At 52.6% G+C, this 17,913-nt stretch overlaps 2 protein-coding genes across 3 annotated transcripts in view; one reads left to right on the top strand and one right to left on the bottom strand.

Annotated features, from left to right (window-relative positions):
* Positions 1 to 5,569, top strand: part of SLC22A23 (solute carrier family 22 member 23) — a 191,832-nt gene extending 186,263 nt beyond the window's left edge. For both annotated transcript variants that reach the window (XM_073005627.1, XM_007973822.3), the window contains one exon: positions 1,161 to 5,569. In XM_073005627.1, the coding sequence (XP_072861728.1) occupies positions 1,161 to 1,518 (358 nt within the window). In that variant the 3' untranslated portion in view covers positions 1,519 to 5,569. The remainder of the gene's footprint in view (positions 1 to 1,160) is intronic.
* Positions 5,570 to 6,766: 1,197 nt separating this feature from the next.
* On the bottom strand, positions 6,767 to 15,667 carry PSMG4 (proteasome assembly chaperone 4). The gene is given in 5 exon segments (XM_007973823.3): positions 6,767 to 6,957; positions 10,272 to 10,290; positions 10,293 to 10,390; positions 10,844 to 10,919; positions 15,394 to 15,667. Coding segments are annotated over 5 exon segments (489 nt in total). The 5' UTR covers positions 15,568 to 15,667; the 3' UTR covers positions 6,767 to 6,835.
* Between the last annotated feature and the right edge of the window lie 2,246 nt (positions 15,668 to 17,913).

The following is a 17,913-nucleotide window of genomic DNA, read 5'->3' as shown; positions in this document are numbered from 1 at the left end:
GCCTCCTACCTGTCGCAGGACCTCCCTTTCAGCCCACTCAGCCTCAGCAGTTCCAAGGACAAAGGTCTCTTCACTTCAGGGAGTGCCTAACACTTGAGCAGCCCCACTAGAAAGCTTCCCCAAACCAAAGGGCCACTCTTCCCGCTGCCCTGGGGCCTGGCAGACAACTCCACGCCCCGTTCTCGGGACAAGGCCACCTCTGCCTGCCCGCTTCAATGAGGCCCCAGAACTGGGGACCAGGCAGCCCTCTCTAGCCTGGTCTGTCACCTGAGCGCCACGGTCCCATTGCAGCCTGGCACAGCACTGCTTTCTCAGGGGCCACAGAACACCTTTGTCCCCGTAATGTGTTTTTAGGTCAAAGTGGAGAGGTTTGAGGGATAGGGGTTTTGTAAGTGTTGTGTATCTACTAATCCCTGGGACTCTTGGCCGCTCCCGTACAAGGCAGGGAGTGGAGATCAATGGCTGGCCTTCTGGACTTTGGCTGTCCTGAGCTCAGAGCTGCAGTGAGTTATTCTCTGTCAGTGCACAGCTTCATTTGGAGGACCCTTCAGGCACAGTCTTCAGAGATGGAACCGTTTCCACTGGTGGTACGCGATCAATTTTAGGAGACATGGGGGCCATCCACTCACAGTGAGGAAATTACTCTTTTAAAGTATCTTGCTATCTCTCCAGTTACGACAAAGAAAAAGTCTCTGTTCGTGCTGATATGTCCTTAGTACCCTCTTTAACCCTTGGTGATCCCCCAGGTCTTGGGGAAATGGCATAATTTCGTTACCTTTTATTTTTCCTTGTATATTACTTATGGCAAGTAATACCGGCTTCCCATTTACAGTAGTATTATATAAAGCTGCCTTTCAAAATAAAGTTCTCATGGTCCCCCAGCCCTGAAAAAACAATAAAAATAGGAAACAGATTAAAGAAAAAGATAATGTAAGTAAAAGCTTTTGAACTGATGAGGAAAAATGGCCACTGCCTCAGAGTAGCCCTGAACAGATGCAGCCGGGGTGCAGGTGATATGGGATGTGTGAGATCGGGGTACACTGGGCAGTGCCCAGGGCAGCAGGGCCCCTGCAGAGGCGGCTTCCTGGTCCACCCCGAGCTCTTCCAGGATCCAGCCACTAGGCCACGGCAGCTCACCCAGTGCTTGCCTCCTCCTGCAGGTGCGGCGGGCTGGGGCTGGTGCTGGCCAGCGCGGGCTTCGGCATGCTGACGGCACCCATCATCGAGCTGCACAACCAGAAAGGCTACTTCCTGCACCACATCATCTTTGCCTGCTGCACGCTCATCTGCATCATCTGCATCCTCCTGCTGCCCGAGAGCAGGGACCAGAACCTGCCTGAGAACATTTCCAACGGGGAGCACTACACGCGCCAGCCGCTGCTGCCGCACAAGAAGGGGGAGCAGCCGCTGCTGCTCACCAACGCCGAGCTCAAGGACTACTCGGGCCTCCACGATGCCGCAGCCTCGGGTGACACACTGCCCGAGGGTGCCACGGCCAATGGCATGAAGGCCATGTAGCCTGGTCCGCAGCACCCGGGGCTCAAGGGTTTGGGGCCGCTCGGGCACAGGTTTACAGACCAGGGACCGAACGCATGGCCCGGAGGGGGAAGCTGCCCCACCCAAGCCGAGCCTCTCGAGGGTGTGGGGAAATCCTGTCTTTCCAAAAGTCCAAGGAGCACGGGTCGGAGGAGACGAACTCTTTGGAAATAACCCTTCCAAGACTTTCTTTTCTGCCATTCAATGTTTGTATTTATTTTGGTCATTTTTACGAGAAGCACTTTATTCCCTCCCCCTCACTGATCACAAATGGAATCACCTCTTTCGGCAGCGAGATGCAGTCACTCTGGGAAGATGCCGCAGTGACCATGGTCGCGGCCGGTTCCTCTCGGGAGACGGGACACGGCTCCTCGCAACACCCAGGAGCCCCCCAGGCTGCCTGCCTGTGTGCAGAGGCAGGACACGCCCGTGGAGCGTTTCCAGGACTGCATTTTAGATACAGTGAAATGTACATGAATTTGGCTTTTGCTAGAGAGTCTGTGTGCGGTTTTTTAAGGTCCTTTTTCCCTTTCCATTTGCAAGGTAAGAGCTTCTATTCCGTGTGCAGGGAAAGCAGCTCACAGACGCCATTAAAACCAGCTTCATCTTTCCTTCAGGATCATCCTTTTGTACTTGATGCTGGACGCTCTTGGAGAAAAAGCTTAAACATTTCACCAGAAATCTTAATTGAGCAGCGGTCATATCGCCATAGCTTTGTGAGTACACAGCTAACAGATGCGTCGAGGCCTGAGATGTGCTCGTTTTTATTCTTCCTCTCCCAGATTGGCTCCAGCAGAAAAGCCCCCCGTGCACAGCCAGCTCTTGTGCCGGCACTACTTGAAAACACGGCCACTTTCTAAGCTACAAACAATGAGAAAATAACTCGAAAAGATGGCAGAGGCAAATCCACAGAACGGGGGACTGCCCTCCACACGCGCCCGTCACCCACACGTCGAGCACACACCAGGAAGAGCACCAGCTTGGATGGCCGTCACCTCAGACATCACTCCAGGAAGCACCCGCAGGAGCTGGGCCCCCCACGCCTGCCTTCCTGGGCCAGCTTCCTGCTTGTAGTCACTCGCTTAGCACAGAGGCGGGGCTTCCAGCAGGGAGCGGAGATTCCTCATAGGTGAGTCCAAATGACCTCCAGCCTCTCGAAGGCATCAAGACAAATTGAAAGAAAGCAATAACTCACCAAAGCTCAACGCTGCCCCTGCCCCGACTTCCAAGGGTTTCTTCGTGTTCCTCGTTTCACCCCAGAAAGTAAAGGTTTCCTCTTGGCATTTTCGGAGGAAATTTGTAGGACACCCAAGGCCACTAAGAGACAGCCTCCTTGGCAAGGGCAGGCACCACTTTGTAGCAACTTGGGCACCAGCTTTTCTGGACAGCCTGGCTTCTTACTGGGATTGTCCAACTCATCCCTTCTTGAAGCGTGTCTTTGCCATGGACTGTGTCCTTCCAGGGAAATCGTGGTCTCGGGCCTGGGTGACACAATGAAGTGACTTCCAACCGACATTGCTAGAATTCACAGGGCAGAAAAGGGGTTGACCTTCTCCCTTTCCAGCTTTCCACCCAGCCTGCTGTTTGCTGTCTCCACCCATGTCTCCTCCACATGTGGTCCACACATCAGTAGGAGCCTGGTGATGTGTGAAGACACAGCAAGGGGCAAGCAGACTCATGGCCACGTGTTTCCAGTGGCTGGACCACGCCGACACCTGGGATCTTGAGGTACCCAGGAAGGGAGGCTGTCTGGCCGGCCTCTCCCCACCTCCCCTTGCAACACGTCCAGCTCATCCTCCCTCTTTTTTAAAGTCACGTTTCCATGTTTCAACATTAGTTTGCATTCACCTTTACAAAGGCCTTTCTTTAGATCTTGTGCAGCCTTTGCGTGCCAAACTTGTGAAATTCCTTTTACCTTTTTTGGAGTACTTGCTACAAAGCCACCTGTCCACAAACCCCCGTTACGTACAGAATAGGACCTGTCCAGTAGCCAGGCCCGTAGGCAGTTGGGGAAGGTGGGAAGGATCCAGCGAGGCCCCTGAGCCCGCACCTGGACAGGTGTACGTCTGCACCCATCACCCCCAGCACCAGGCCACCTGCAGTGCAGTCCACGTACTGTACCGTGTTGCGGAAGGATTCGCTAAGTGATGAAAGTTGCAAGCAGCCTCACGCTGGTCATGTAAACTTTTTTTTTTTTTTTTTTTTTTGGGAAATTGAAGCTGTGGAGTGCTGCCCGAAATCTCTAGGAAGGTGGTGGCAAGGGACAGTACTCACACTCTTCTGGTCATGGTCTCTGATCTCCACCTCAAATGACAATAAAAAACCGGTCCAATGAAGACAGTGCTCAGCACTTCAGCCATCAGGACTAATCCATCAGTGACTGGAAAAGAGGCTAGCGCTGAGGCCTGGGCTCCTGGGACCAGAGTCCAGAGGGTGTGAGTGAGGCTGACTTGCCGACGGCCAGCAGGGGATGTCTCTCAGCCGGCAAGGCGGTCCCACAGCTGTCCTCCCACGGCAGCCTCAGGAGGAGGCTGGGTGCCTGTTCTGTGGCAGCTTCAGCCCAGGGATATCAAGCTGTCGAGGAACACCTTTATGAAATGTTGCCAGAGCAGCAACACTTCCCGCTGAGCACAGCCCCGGGAAATCTGGTACCAAGTGAGCAAGGCGGCAGGGTCCACCCAAGCCCGCCATGCGTCTGGCCCACCTGGCTCTGCAGGGGAGGCTGCTACGGCTGCCCACTTCCCAGCACAGTCTGTCGCGCTTGAACCCCTCAGTCCTGTTCCCTTCCTGGCTAATAGGGAGACCCTTCTCAGGCACCCACTGTTCCAACTTGACCCTCCCACCCCCTGCTCCTCCACACACCCCTGCGTCCTGCTAGCCTACCCTGTCAGCTTTTCAATAAACGTGATGCACAAATGTGGACACCTGAGATGGAGATGAACATTTCTTCACTTTGTTCTTTTCCTGAAGTCAAACTCTTATCAAATACTCTAATTATTACCACCCAAGAGAAACAGGAAAAAGGTTTCAATGCTTTTGTTTACTGCGAGTAAGAGCACCTGCATCTGGAAGATGGGCTGGTAAGTTGGTTTGGCTACAGAACAGAAAGAAAACAAAAACAAACCTCGTAGGGGAAGTATTGCACTCAGACACCACCACTTCCTAGAGCCAAATGAGCGATCCCAAACTGGAAGTGCCATAAGCGGGCCTGCGACATCATACCGCCTGGCCCCAGGTATCGCATGTCCTCTTGTCTAGAAGGCACCACCTCACTTTCGTGTACCGTGTGTTTTGGAAAATCAGTATGGTGTGTCATGTCTAGTGGCGAACACTTCCCTCCCTCTGTCCTTGAGGTTGTAATATAAAACCCGTGTTTCTGTACGTGTGGGTGGGGCTTCTCTGACGGTGCTCGTTCATAGCACAAGCTTACACTGAGTTCTGAACTCGTTCACAGCTGCGTGTCTGCATGGTGTCGCATCTGTTGTACCTTTGGGGAAAATTTGTATGTAAATGTACAGAAATAAAAATGTTGCCCCATTAACAGATTTCCTCTGGAATGTCTTCCCTACCTCACCTGATGGTATCCAACAAAGGGCATTTCACTACCATTAACGATGAGTAATAAAATCCTCTGTGTTCATTCAGACCTCGCTGCGTCACTACTTTTCATGCCTCTGTAAGCTGTGTCTGCACTCGCCCCGAGGTGGGTGGAGGGAGGCCTCTCACTCTGCTTCGGGTCCTGGTCTTAAAGGTAGTCAGAGGCAGAGGCTGGATTAAACACAAACTGTTTACCAAGTGCCACTCTCAGACCACCTGGGAGATGGGGGCCATCAGTAAAATTAAGAGGAATTTTTTTCCCTTGTTCGTTTATGTTCTGCTGATCCATGGCCTGAAGGTTCCTAGAGACGTCAAGAAATGAGTATCTTACACTGTGATTCTGTGAGGAAAGACTGGTAACCCAAAACTCTCTTCTCTAATGTAGTATTTTTTAATGAAAATGACAATATTTCTTTAATAAAGTATTTATACCAAACTCTTCTCTCCATAGCCCTGATTTTGTGTCACTCGCTATTATATTCCTAGAGGTGTCCACTCAGCTTTGCAAGCTGTGATGAGGCTGGCCGGGGCCTTGAGGTTAGCACGGAAAGTCTGCAAAGGAGGGAAGCACCTGCAACCACAGACTCACTCCTCTGACGTGCCTTTCCATCCTGGCCAGGGTCACCACCTTCACTTGCCTGCTGCCGGCTCAATGCAAGACTTTTGCCTCTGGATGAACAAAAAGGGTTCTGATGGACCCCAAAGGTTAGAAAGTTTTTTGCCAGTGGTCCTCAATCTTGCCTGCACAGAGGTACCAGGGGAGCTTGCAATCCTGCCAAAGCCTGGGCCCCAGACCGTCTGAACCTCTGGAGAAGGCCCAAGACTGCAACCCACTTCAAGCGGTAGCATTAAAGATTAAAGGCTAAGGAGTACAAATGACCAAAGCAGGTACCTGAGGTACTCTGGATTTGAGATAGAAGAGAGGGGAGAAGGGAAGATGATGAAATAACAGGAAGAGCAAGAAGGACCTGAAGCCTTTGAATCCATAAAAAGGAAGGAGATAAAACCATAATTGACATCTAACTGCCATGGTACTTATAGTTTGCAAAGCATTGCTATCTACCTACTTAATCCTAACAAGAACCTATCAAGGTGGGGATTACTCCAACTTTATAAATGAGGAGACAGAGCCTAGAAGTCAGACTTCACAAGACCACAAATGTAGTAATGGGGCAATGTAGGGAGGTGCTCAAATGTAGGCCCAAGAGAGAACACAGCACAAAAGGAGTGCCCAGAGGAAGGGTTTAGGGAGAACACAGCAAGAAGAGAAGTGCCCTGGGGTTTCACTGCAATGAGAAGGAGATAAATGCATCAATTCACAAGACAGAATTCTGAGGAATGCACACACAAACCTAAAGCATATTTACACATCACTTTAATTCTAACTGAGGATGCACATGAGACAGTCATGTCTGACTGAAACCCTTAGATTAGATTACAGCCTTCAATCCCAACAGAAATCCCATTTCGTCCCTCTATCACTCACAGCCAAATGAGGAAGTGTGTACTGTCCACTTTGCCTCTCCTTCACCAGGTGGGTCAGTGTGAGCCTTTTGGTCCACACACTGCTGAGAAGGAAGCTCAAAAGATTAACCCCTTAAAAACAAAACGGGAACGCGGCCTGACAACAAACTGAAATTCAATCCATTTATTTACATGTACATTGTACATAAGTTAACAAATTCTCACTTCTGCCACTCAGCTAGAACTTTTCGGGGAAAGCCTCCATCTCTTCCTTGATCCTGTTTTCTACAAGTAATGCGAAGTTACTGTCTGTGTTTTGAAGGTTATAGCTGACAAACACCTGTTTGTTGGTCTTCCTGGCTAAAAAGAGAAAACACATTGATACAGCCACTCCTGAAATACAGCAGACCCCGTGTTCCTCACACCCACAAGCCGCTGGGAAATGCTCAGAAAGAGGATGGGGTTGTAGGGAGAGAATAAAGCTCTGTTCGCGCCTCTCTTCAGACAGGTGCTGCAAAGGCAGACGAGTCACTCAGGCCTCTCCCAGTCTCTCCACCAGACCGGAGTTCCGAAGGGCAGGCCCCACCTCAGCAGCCTCCCTGGAACTTGTTCGAGAGGCAGCTCCTGGGCCCCACCCAGCCGTCCTGACCCAGAAAGCCAGGATGGGGGGCCAGCTGTCTGCGGGAACAGCCCTGCACCTGCCTGCACTGCTTAAGAACCTCTGCTCTGCACAGAGGCGTTTCTGGTGTTCTGATTTTTTTAAAAAATTTTTTTAAACACAAAAAATAAAGTATTTAAAATAAGGCCAGGCGCGGTGGCTCAAGCCTGTAATCCCAGCACTTTGGGAGGCCAAGACGGGCGGATCACGAGGTCAGGAGATCGAGACTATCCTGGCCAACACAGTGAAACCTCGTCTCTACTAAAAAAATACAAAAAAAAAAAAACTAGCCGGGCAAGGTGGCGGGCGCCTGTAGTCCCAGCTACTCAGGAGGCTGAGGCAGGAGAATGGTGTGAACCCGGGAGGCGGAGCTTGCAGTGAGCTGAGATCCGGCCACTGCACTCCAGCCTGGGCCACAGAGCGAGACTCCGTCTCAAAAAAACAAAACAAAACAAAACAAAACAAAAAGTATTTAAAATATTAAAGTTCTCCTTCAGCACCACCCCACCCCTAACCAGTTCCACCTCCCTCCCTCCTACATTTCCATGCATTTGCATACATGTGTACACACACAAACATATTCACGTGTGTGTGTGTGCGCGCGCATATACAGATAGGCATATATATGGACAGACATGTAATTTTCTACTGAATGTAAGTTTTAGTCCCTTTCTACAGAATCGGTAATAAATGGTTGAGGTGCGCACTGGGTCAACTGCAAAAATCAAGTAGAGTCACATACCCGGCAGCTAAAAGCCGATATCCTGAAAACAAGTGGGCAAGAAGGCTACGGCAGTTCCATGCTGCCTGCCCCACTGCGGGGCCTCCTTTAGCCTCACCCACACGCAGGGCCAGTGCAGAACTACTCACCCCTGGAGAGGCACTGACCCGCCCCCACCTCAACATACGGTGACCATGTCCTGAGCCTCATCACCAAAAGGCTGAAAGGTGGTGCAGTGAGGCTGAGGGGCACCAGGCCACCCGCACCATTACTAAAGCCCGACTTAGAACACACGTCACAGGATCTCACCTGGGCGGCAATTCTGTCCTTTCCGTTGCTGCTGTCTGAGCTACGGTCCCACCAAGAACCCTGAGAGGCAGTGTGGCTCGGGGGCACAGGCACAGGCACAGGCCCCACTGAGGCCTAGAAACCTCTTCCAGCTTCGTTTGTAAATTGAGAAAGGGTAGAGCCCAGGACCCCAAAGGCCTGTTTTCAGCTGTATAAGGCTGTGTGATCTTTAGGGCTGGAAGGGTCTTGGGTATTATTTAACTGACTGTCCTTACAAGGCAGCCAACGCACCTATAAGAAAGCAAGACGACGAGCACAGCCTCCACCTGAGGACAGCTGCTGAATTGTATGGTGCGTGTTTACATCTCGGGAAATCTTTTTTTAATTAAAAAAAAGGAATGTGTCTGGACAAAGGCAGCTGTTAGGTTATTCCAAGAGCCGGTGTTTAAAGAACAGCTTTTACAGTACTTAGCAGAGAGCCTCCCACCAGCGTGCTGGGTGCAGGGTGCCCCCGAGGCAGACAGCTGTGCCCAGTTATCTGCTCAACCCTGTGGGGGGTGAGGAAGCCTCTTACGCTTCCCCGACCACGAGGGACCAAACTCATCCTTTCCTAGCTGCGTTAGGCAGGCTGGGACCACTCATGCAGAGGGTGATATGAAGGCAGGCAGTGTGGTAGGAAGCTGGGGCTCACCAAGGCTGGCCAGGAGGAGCCCAGAAGTCACACCCTCTCCCAGGGGCAGGAACATCCCCTTTACCCCAAGGAAGCCCCCTGGGATTCCAACTGCTCTAAGTGCAGCGATAGGACTTCCGGGGAACAAAGCTGTGTCCGGAGGCACTGTCCCCCTCAGACCCAAGCTGTGCCCTCCAGAGCCATAGGAGGTTGGGTCCCCTTGGCCACACCAACTCCTGCGACGCTTCCAGAGCTACTGAGAACCCCCCAGGCCTTCTCTTTCCCTACTTGCTTTCATCTCTCATATAAGATGCTGATTCAGGACACCTCTCCCTTTTCATTTTAGTGCATTAATAGTGCACTTTCAACTTTAGGGCCCAGACCCAGGCTGGAGACAACTGGCACAGCACAGGATTTTGTTGGAAAACCCCTTCTTGGTCTGAGCTCTGCAGCACCAGTCCCTTCAGAGATGCTGGAAGTCACAGCATACCCTTGACTTGTCAAGATACTGAGAACCCCTCTTTTTTTGCATATAGATACTAGGCCTCCATCTCATAGATATTCTGGAGCCGAATTTACCTTATTGATCTAAAAGTTATTCACGGCCTGCAAGACACGCTCACATCACCTTCTCTATTGGAGTGTGCCTTGGCAATCCCACCCAGCTTTCTGTCTGTATAAATATGAATACCTTCCTGTGCCTTCTCCCACCAGGCACGGGCACACAGTAACCTGTTCCACATAAGTGTGCTACCCCTTACCTAGTCACAAACACAAAGTGACACAGAGACACAAAAGGGGGCTTTTACCTTCATGTGGCTCAGAAAAAAAAGATGTAAACACAAAGAGGGAAGGATGGCAAGTGGGAAATCGGGGCGAAAGCTAAGCAGGAATTCTATCTTCTTTGCAACTTTTCTGTGAATTTTAAATTATTTCCTAGTTAAAAATTACCAAAGTAACTTACAAGTCAGGTCTCTACCTCCAAGGGAGAGAAAAAGAATCCTGCGAGTTCCTGAAACCCTGACCTGTGCCCTCCCTGACCTCTGTCCTAACCACACACTGCCGTGGGCCTGCTGGTGACACTCCACCCTGCCCTGCCTTGCCCCTGGGCCACGTGCCCCGCTGTTCGTGTGCATGTGCCTCAGTGTGACTGACCCAGAGGTTCCTGCTTGTCAGGGACCAGGTCCTTCTCTGCCTGAGACACAGAGAGGCTCCGTGACTAACTCCAGAGCTGAAGCAGCTGGGCCTGCTGGAGAACGCCTGACAGGCATCCCGTGCACACCAGCCACAGGCACTGGGGCTGGGGTTGGGGGTCATAGAGCACATGGAATCCTTACCTGGCCCACAGGAAATATGTGTTGGGGTGTGGGAGGCGTGGAGCCTTCAATCTCATGACCTTTGCTGAATCCCCACTCTACGCCACACTCACAGGCCAGGCCAGTCTTCCCTCTGAGCCCTGAAGAGCATCACACTGTGAGTGAAGGACAGTCCTTCCTGCACAGAGGTGACACCTGCTCTACCAGCTGCACTGACTCCTCCAAAGGCCCAGGAGGCTACCTTGAGCCACTGGCCATAGGGGCTGTAGGCACTTCTCACTCTCTTCTCCCAGAAGGAGGTGATGCACTTACAGAAGGGAACTAAATCAGCTCATGGACTCAAGGACACAACCAAGGACAAGGTGGGAGTCCTTTGGGAACAGGCCGGCCCTGGGACGGTGGTGGTGACAGGCAAGCATGGATGTGCCCTTTAAAGAAGACCCCACGTGCAAAGGTCTGTGCTTCCCAGCAGCAATGAGGTGACGGTTCTTAGCATAAAGATTCTTTACTTCCAAAGGGACTTGCTTCATACTTCCATTAAAGAGTGGGGCTCCCGCCTGGCTGGCCATGCAGCACCAGCTGTGGGTACGTACCTAGGCGCTGGGCAAGGCCAGTAGAGGTCGTGTCGGAAGTGTCTCCGAGGAGGGAGGTAGACACGGGGATGGAGTCCTAAAAGAAAAGCAAAGGGCACACTGCGGCTTCTCCACCCACCGCAGGCCACACTTCTGGCTGCGGGGCTTCTGATCCTTCACGAGGATGGCAGTGGCAGGGTCTGAGAGGACAGACGCAGGTGCCGAGGGAAAGAGGGGGTGGCATTCATCAACAACCAAGTAGGTGGACCCCATGTCACATATGAGGTCGGTAGAGCTGGGAAAGATGAAGTTGGAACCACAGTGCTGTTAATAAGTTCTAGGACCAGTTTCACACGAAGGCTCGTTTTAGTGTCTGAAACTCCAAAGCATGCTGAAAGGCAACATTACAACCAAAAGGGAAGCAAACAAGATCATGAAGGCCACAGCAAGAAGCAAGTGACTCACAGTCTGGGCACCTGTGCCCCAGTGCCTCGTGCCCCACAGCTGGCTCAGAGGCAGGACGCCTAATCTCCCCATCTCAGCCTGTGAGGCGGCGTGCTGCTCCAGCCCCTGCGGGCTCCTCGGGGTCGGCGAGTGCCCTGTGACTTTGAGAAAGGGCACCAGCCACCAGCATCCAAACAGGGAGCATAACAACGTCTGAACAAGCTTGGCCAACCTCATTTCGGACCAGAAGCAATAAGGTGAAACAAGCAGTACAAATGATGCTCAGATCAACAAATGGGCCCTTCGGAGATGTAGGCGTAACTGCTCCCAACGACTTGGGGAGTAAAATCTCACCATGAAAAATGTCTAGCTAGTCCCGTAATCCCAGCACTTTGGGAGCCTGTGGGGGGAGGACTGCTTGAGACCAGGAGTTGGAGACTCACCTAGGCAATGAAGTGAGACCCTGTCTCTACATTTTTATTCAAAAAAAAAAGTAAAGTAAAAAGGTCTAGCTTAAAAAAAAAAAAAAAAAAACTTATTGGTAATATGGCCAAATTGCTTTTATAAAACTAGCAGATTTCGAGGAGAAGCGGCCTGGCTACAGAGGTCTGAGAATCTCGGGAAGTGGCAACATTTACAGAGGTACAGAGACTTTGGGGTTTGGTCCCCCTGCCGCCAACTGTCCTAGCGGGGACAAGTGAACTGAACAAACAGCTACTACGTGCCGGACAGCATGGCAGGGCACAGAGCACAGGCGCTGCTCATCTCCTAAAGGTTCAAAGCCACTTCCACAAAAGACAGTAAAAGGCAGGAGATCAAAAAACATAGGAGAAGAATGAAAGCGTTTACTGTATGCTTTTCATTAAAAATGATACAAAAATATCATCTTACTGAGCCTGCTGTTTACAGATTCCTCAAGTTCAACATTTAGCTGCATGGTAACAGTATTTACAGTTAAACCTTCTAGAAAACAGAAAATCTACCTTAGCTAGGGTGGCCTTTTTCTACCAAAAGTAAAACGTAAAGCCCCATTGTGTTACTCTTAAGAGTTCATAACTTTTAAAACCACACTAGGACTGTGGTCTCCCAGCAGATGCATGCCCAGAGAGTTTTCCTGCAGCTGAAGCACCACCTTCCACTCCTAGAAGCCAGCTGGGGGGCCCAAGAATCCCTGAGCAGGCAGGGGCCCAGGTCCCAGGCCAGCTTCCCTCAAGCTGGTAGGACTCAGTGTCACTAGCCCTGCAGGCTCTCTGGGCACCAAAAATCCCTGCTGAACTCAAGGTCGGCCAGCTCGGGGTGCATGGTGTCTGTTCTCTACAGTCTGACACGTGGGGGTTTAGGGAAGCAGGAGTGAGGAGAGCTCACAGACTGGTGCCAGTCTCCACGCGTGGGCTGGCAAAACTCCCGACAGGGACCAGACAATAACTAGTTCAGGCTTTATGGGTTACAAAGTCTCTATTACAACCGCTCAGCCCTGCCACCAAAGTACAAGAGCTCCACAGACTCTACCTGCGTGGACGGGAGATGGAAGGCCAGCCCACGGGTCACAGGAACCTTGGGCTTCCTGCCTTAAGCTATGGCCTGCACCTCTTTTCCCCGGCTGGCTCAGCCCTCTGCCCCTGGAAGGAACATCCAGGCACACTGTGGCCAGGGAGTGGGACTGGACTTCCGACAGGTCAGGTCACTCAGTCGGTCCCCTGTTCCTTCTCCTGCCTGGCCTTGCTGGAGGCGCACTTTCCAGATGAGAAAACACACCCCACTGGGAGCTGTGACCACCATGGGACTGGGTGCCCAAAGCCACCCACAGGACGAGCCTACTTCTTCCACACTCACTAGCCCAAACCAGCACTGCACAAAGGGGCACAAGGCAGTGACACCAGAGCTGACCAGTGCCCAAAGCCTTGCCCACTATGACCAAAGCCTTGGGATAAGGAAAGAATGCGAGGTGGCACAGAGCACACAGCCCCACCCGTCACCCCTGGTCCCCCAGGCCTCTTCTGCTGCCGCCTGCTCAAAGGCCCACTGTCAGGACCCTCCAGAAAAGAAAAAAATAAAAAAGGAAACACCGAGGGAAAAAAAAGCAAGAAAGGAATCCAGATGCCATCTCCTTCCTGAGGTCTTTCCCGGTGCTGTTGTGCACAGGGAAAGGGCTCGCCCAGGACTTCCCGCCCCCAGCACCCTCAGTCATCACTGCCTCACTGGCTTCAGAAGAGTCTCACTGACGGGGCCTCACTCATTCATTCCACAGGGACTTAGAGAGTGGTGCATCAGGAGCTCGAGATACACACGCTCACCCTGGGCAAGCAGACAAACCTCACCGTGAAACACTCAACGGCTGAGAGAGGGAGCTAACGCAGCTGGGAGACCAGCATTGCCAAGCTGGAGGACAGGGAGGAGCCGTAAGAGGTAACAGAGCCTGAAGGTCACCGGAGTCTTTGGGTGCTCTGAGTTCACCTCGTGAAAAGTTTTGAGCAGAGAAATGAAAATATCCAACTTAAGTTCTTAAAACTATCATTCTGTTGCGCTGGTTACAAGGCAGTGTTGTGGCTCGAATTGTGTCCCCGCAAAAAATACGTTGAAGTCCTAACCTCTGGGTACCTGTGAATGTGACCTTGTTTGGAAACGGGGTCTCTGCAGATGTAATTAAGATGTAATTTAGGCCGGGCACGGGTGGATCACGCCTGTAATCCCAGCACTTTAGGATAAAGATTAGCATAAAGATTCTTTACTTCCAGAGGGACTTGCTTCCCTTTGGGAGGCAGAGGCAGGCAGATCATGAGGTCAGAAGTTCGAGATCAGCCTGGCCAACATAATGAAACCTCAGCTCCACTAAAAATACAAAAATTAACCCGGCGTGATGGCTCGCACCCGTAATCCCAGCTACTCAGGAGGCTGAGGCAGAACTGCTTGAACCCAGGAGGCAGAGGTTGCAGTGAGCCGAGACCACGCCATTGCACTCCAGCCTGGATGACAGAGCAAGCCTTCATCTCAAAAAAAAAAAAAAAAAAAAAAGATGTAATTTAAGACAAGGTTATACTGGAGTAGGGTGGGCCCTTAATCCAACATTACTGATGTCCTTATGAGAAAAGAGTCGGGCTCACTTTGGGAGACTGAATAAGGAGGATCATCACTTGAGGCCAGGAGTTCAAGAACAGCCTGGGCAAAATAGTGAGACCCCCATCTCTACAAAAAAGACAATTAGCCAGGTACGGTGGCACATGTCTAGTCCTAGCAACTCAGGAGGCTGAGGAAGGAGGATCACTTGAGCCCAGGAGTTTGAGGTGACAGTGAGCTCTAAGAATGCCACTGTACCCCAGCCTGGGTGACAGAGAGAGACCTTGTCTACAGAACTTTTGAGAATAAACCTCTGTTGTTTTAAGCCACGCGGTCTGTGGCACTTTCTTACAGCAGCCTCAGGAAACCAGGGGAAATCCAGGCGGCGACGCGCAAAGCCAGAAAGGCGGGAGAGGAGGGGAAATGGTTAATGTCCCAGGCTTGGCCCAGCGTGGCAGGGTGAAGGAGGTGAGGGCGGCTTGGGTTTTGTCTGCTGTGACTGGCGGCAGTGCCTAGGGACTCAACGCGTGGAGAGCTGAGAAAGAGGAGTGTGAAGAAAGAGGAATCCAAGACGACTGCGAGGCTCCGAGCACACAGCCAGGAGGACGGAGCTGCCATCCCAGCGCCGGGCAGGCGGAGGAGGGGGCAGGCTTGGGGAGAGGGCCTGATGTATGCCCTAAGAGGGCCTAGTGCGAAATGCCTGAGACAGCAGGTGGAGACGCAGGAGTCCCCAAAATATGATCAGTGTGCTCAAAATCCACACGGCACGAGAGCTTCGAGGTAGACGCGTCCCCCAGCGCGCGTGTGGCGAGGAGGGGCCCAGGACATTCCGACCTACAGAGACCAGGGCGGGACGCAGCTGCGGGCGGCGGGGCAGGGAGAGGGGCTCGGGGCCCGCGCGCAGCTCCCGGGTGGTGCAGGCCCGGGCGCCCGGGGGTTCCCAAAGACACCCCGCGGGAGGGCTTCGGGGGAGTCGGGCGCCCCGTGGACCCAAGAGAGGCCTGGGGGGCGGCAGCTCGCGCAGGCCCCGCGCCCCCGCCCCGCCCCGCCGCCCGCACCCGCCCGGCACTCACGTAGCGGCTGCACATGGCCACGGCCAGGTTGCGCAGGTGCGGCGTGGCCCCCACCCACAGGAACAGCGAGTCCGTCAGCCGCATGACGTGGAAGTGGACCAGCTGCTCCCACAGCCTGGCGCTGAAGTTGTGCAGGGAGACGTCCCCGCCGGCGGCGGCAACCAGCCCCTCCATGCCGCCCCACGGCTCCCGGCGCTGCACCCGGGTCCTCGCCGCTGCCGGCCCAGCCAGACCCGATGGAGCGAGCACCGAGACACCGAACGCGCTTCCGCTTTCGGCCCCGGAGGGGCGGGGATGAGGGGCGTGGTCGGGGAGGGGCGGGGTGAGGGGCGTGATCGGGGAGGGGCGGGGTGAGGGGCGTGGTCGGGGAGGGGCGGGGTGAGGGGCGTGGTCGGGGAGGGGCAATCCGGGCTTGGGTTGGGGGCGTGGTCGAGGCGGGGCGGCTGCCGGCCCTGGGCGGAGTACTTGTCCCGGGTGGTCCTGCCGGCCTCTCCCGCGCTGCAGCACCTCTCTAGACTGGGAAAACCCACTTTAGTCGCAGAGTCCGACAGTGACCTCTAGGAGCCCACGGGCGCCCGGCAGAACTCGCCCTCGCTTTGTTTCCTTCCACACCCTAATTATTATTGACGTGGGGCATTCAAGGGCTGAAGCCAGCGGCACGGTCCTCCCAGGCCGTGACACTTCGCCCGACAGACTTTCACTTTTAATTAGTTCTTTAAGCACTCTGAAAACGGCCACCTTCCGTCCCACCTCCTCCTCCTAGCAGCCCTTTAACTCCAGGGAGGCTTCGACTGCACCTAGCCCTAATTAAGAATGGCAACGGTACTGGCAGAAAGCCTTTAGAAAGGAAAATTGTGTCAACTAAGTTGGCAGGAGGGTGAGCAGGCACCCTTTTGGACGCCGAGCCCCGAGCTGCAGTCATGTACATGGCCTCGGGCTACCCCTTTAACCTCTCTGAGACTCAGTTTCCTCATCTGCAAAATGCAAATAAGAACAGGAGCCTTTCCGAGACGTGGAAAGGATGGCAAGAGAGTTTCATGGGAAGCACCATGAATCATCCCATTGTCATACCTATGGAGAGACCCCCAGTAACGAAGGCTTCAATGGGTTAAGAGAGAAGGTGGTAAAAGAAAACAGCCCATTTTGTCAGATTCTGTTACAACTGACTTTAGGGATTTAACTTGGAACTATCAAAGGTCTGCTTTTTAAACCTCTAATAGATCTAATTGAAATTTAAAAGGACATTTTCCATAGTTTCGTTCTATTCACTAATTATCGATGATTCAATAATACAGTTAATTTTCAGGTCACTATTTTAACAGCTTTATTAAAATGTGATTAACATACAATAACTGCACGCATACAAAGTGTACAAACTGAAGTCCTGACACGTTATAACCAGTGAAATCATCATCACAATCCACAGACTGGACGCATCCAGTACCCCTCCTGCCCTCCGTAATCACTCCTGCCCCCAACCACTGATCTGCTTCTGGCCACATAGATTAGCTTGCATTTTCCGGAGTTTTATATCAGTGGAATCACACAGTAAGTACTGTTTTTTGTCCGGCTTCTTTCCTTCATCATAATTATCTTGGGTTCATCTGTGTGCGTGTCAATAGCTTGTGTCCTTGTATTGCTTAGCGGTGTTCCATTGTATGGCTATCCATGGTTGTTTATCCCTTTACATTGTGATCTGAGAGACCAAAACAGATGGCTCTTCATCAGCTAGGAGGACCCAAAGATTAAGGAAACAAAGTTACCTACTGGTGGAGAGTTCGAAGCCTGGCTGGCATGGCAAATTTCTAAATCTGGATTGTAAGGATGGTTTCACTGGCTATACATGTGTCAAAACTTCAGTGCTCCGCTCTCTCTCCAGCTTTGCTCTGTCACTGCTGGGGAAACACACAGGAGAGGGTCACAGCCAGTCATGCCCAACATCAGCGGCCCTGGCACACTGCCCTGCAGTCGCGGGACAGCGTCCTCTCTCACTCCCCTTGACTATGCCCCCCAGGCTGCGGGACAGCGTCCTCTCTCACTCCCCTTGACTATGCCCCCCAGGCTCCGAGCTGACCCAAACCCAGGTTGAGCAGACGCCCTTGCTTCTGATGGTATGAAGAAAATAGAGGTGACAAGGCCGGATCTTCCCAGCCCCTGGTCCCTCTCCTAAAACGCTTGTCTTCATTGGACCCTATCTTTCCTCCTGCTCTCTCTGTGATGGTGAAAGATAAAGACATCCCTCCTTGCACTGAAGGTCAATCCATCCACCTGTGCTTTGACCCTGTCCTTTCATGTCCTCAAGAACCTCCCTCATTATCTGTGATGGCGTCTCCAAAGAGCCTGCGTGTGCCACCTAGGTCCACTTCAAGAAAGGACTTGTCCCAACTGCTAGAAATCCTACCTTCTGCCATGGCCTCCTTCAGAGCCTGCACACCCTCCCCAGGGCAGCCCATATCCAGTAACTGATGAGGCAGAGTATGAAAGCCAGGCCAGTTTGGCCCAGTGCAGGTCAACTCACAA

Source organism: Chlorocebus sabaeus, chromosome 17 (assembly GCF_047675955.1).
Source record: "Chlorocebus sabaeus isolate Y175 chromosome 17, mChlSab1.0.hap1, whole genome shotgun sequence".
NCBI classification, from domain to species: domain Eukaryota; kingdom Metazoa; phylum Chordata; class Mammalia; order Primates; family Cercopithecidae; genus Chlorocebus; species Chlorocebus sabaeus.
Note: the sequence above shows the minus strand (reverse complement) of the source record. Positions and strands in the feature narration are given on the sequence as shown.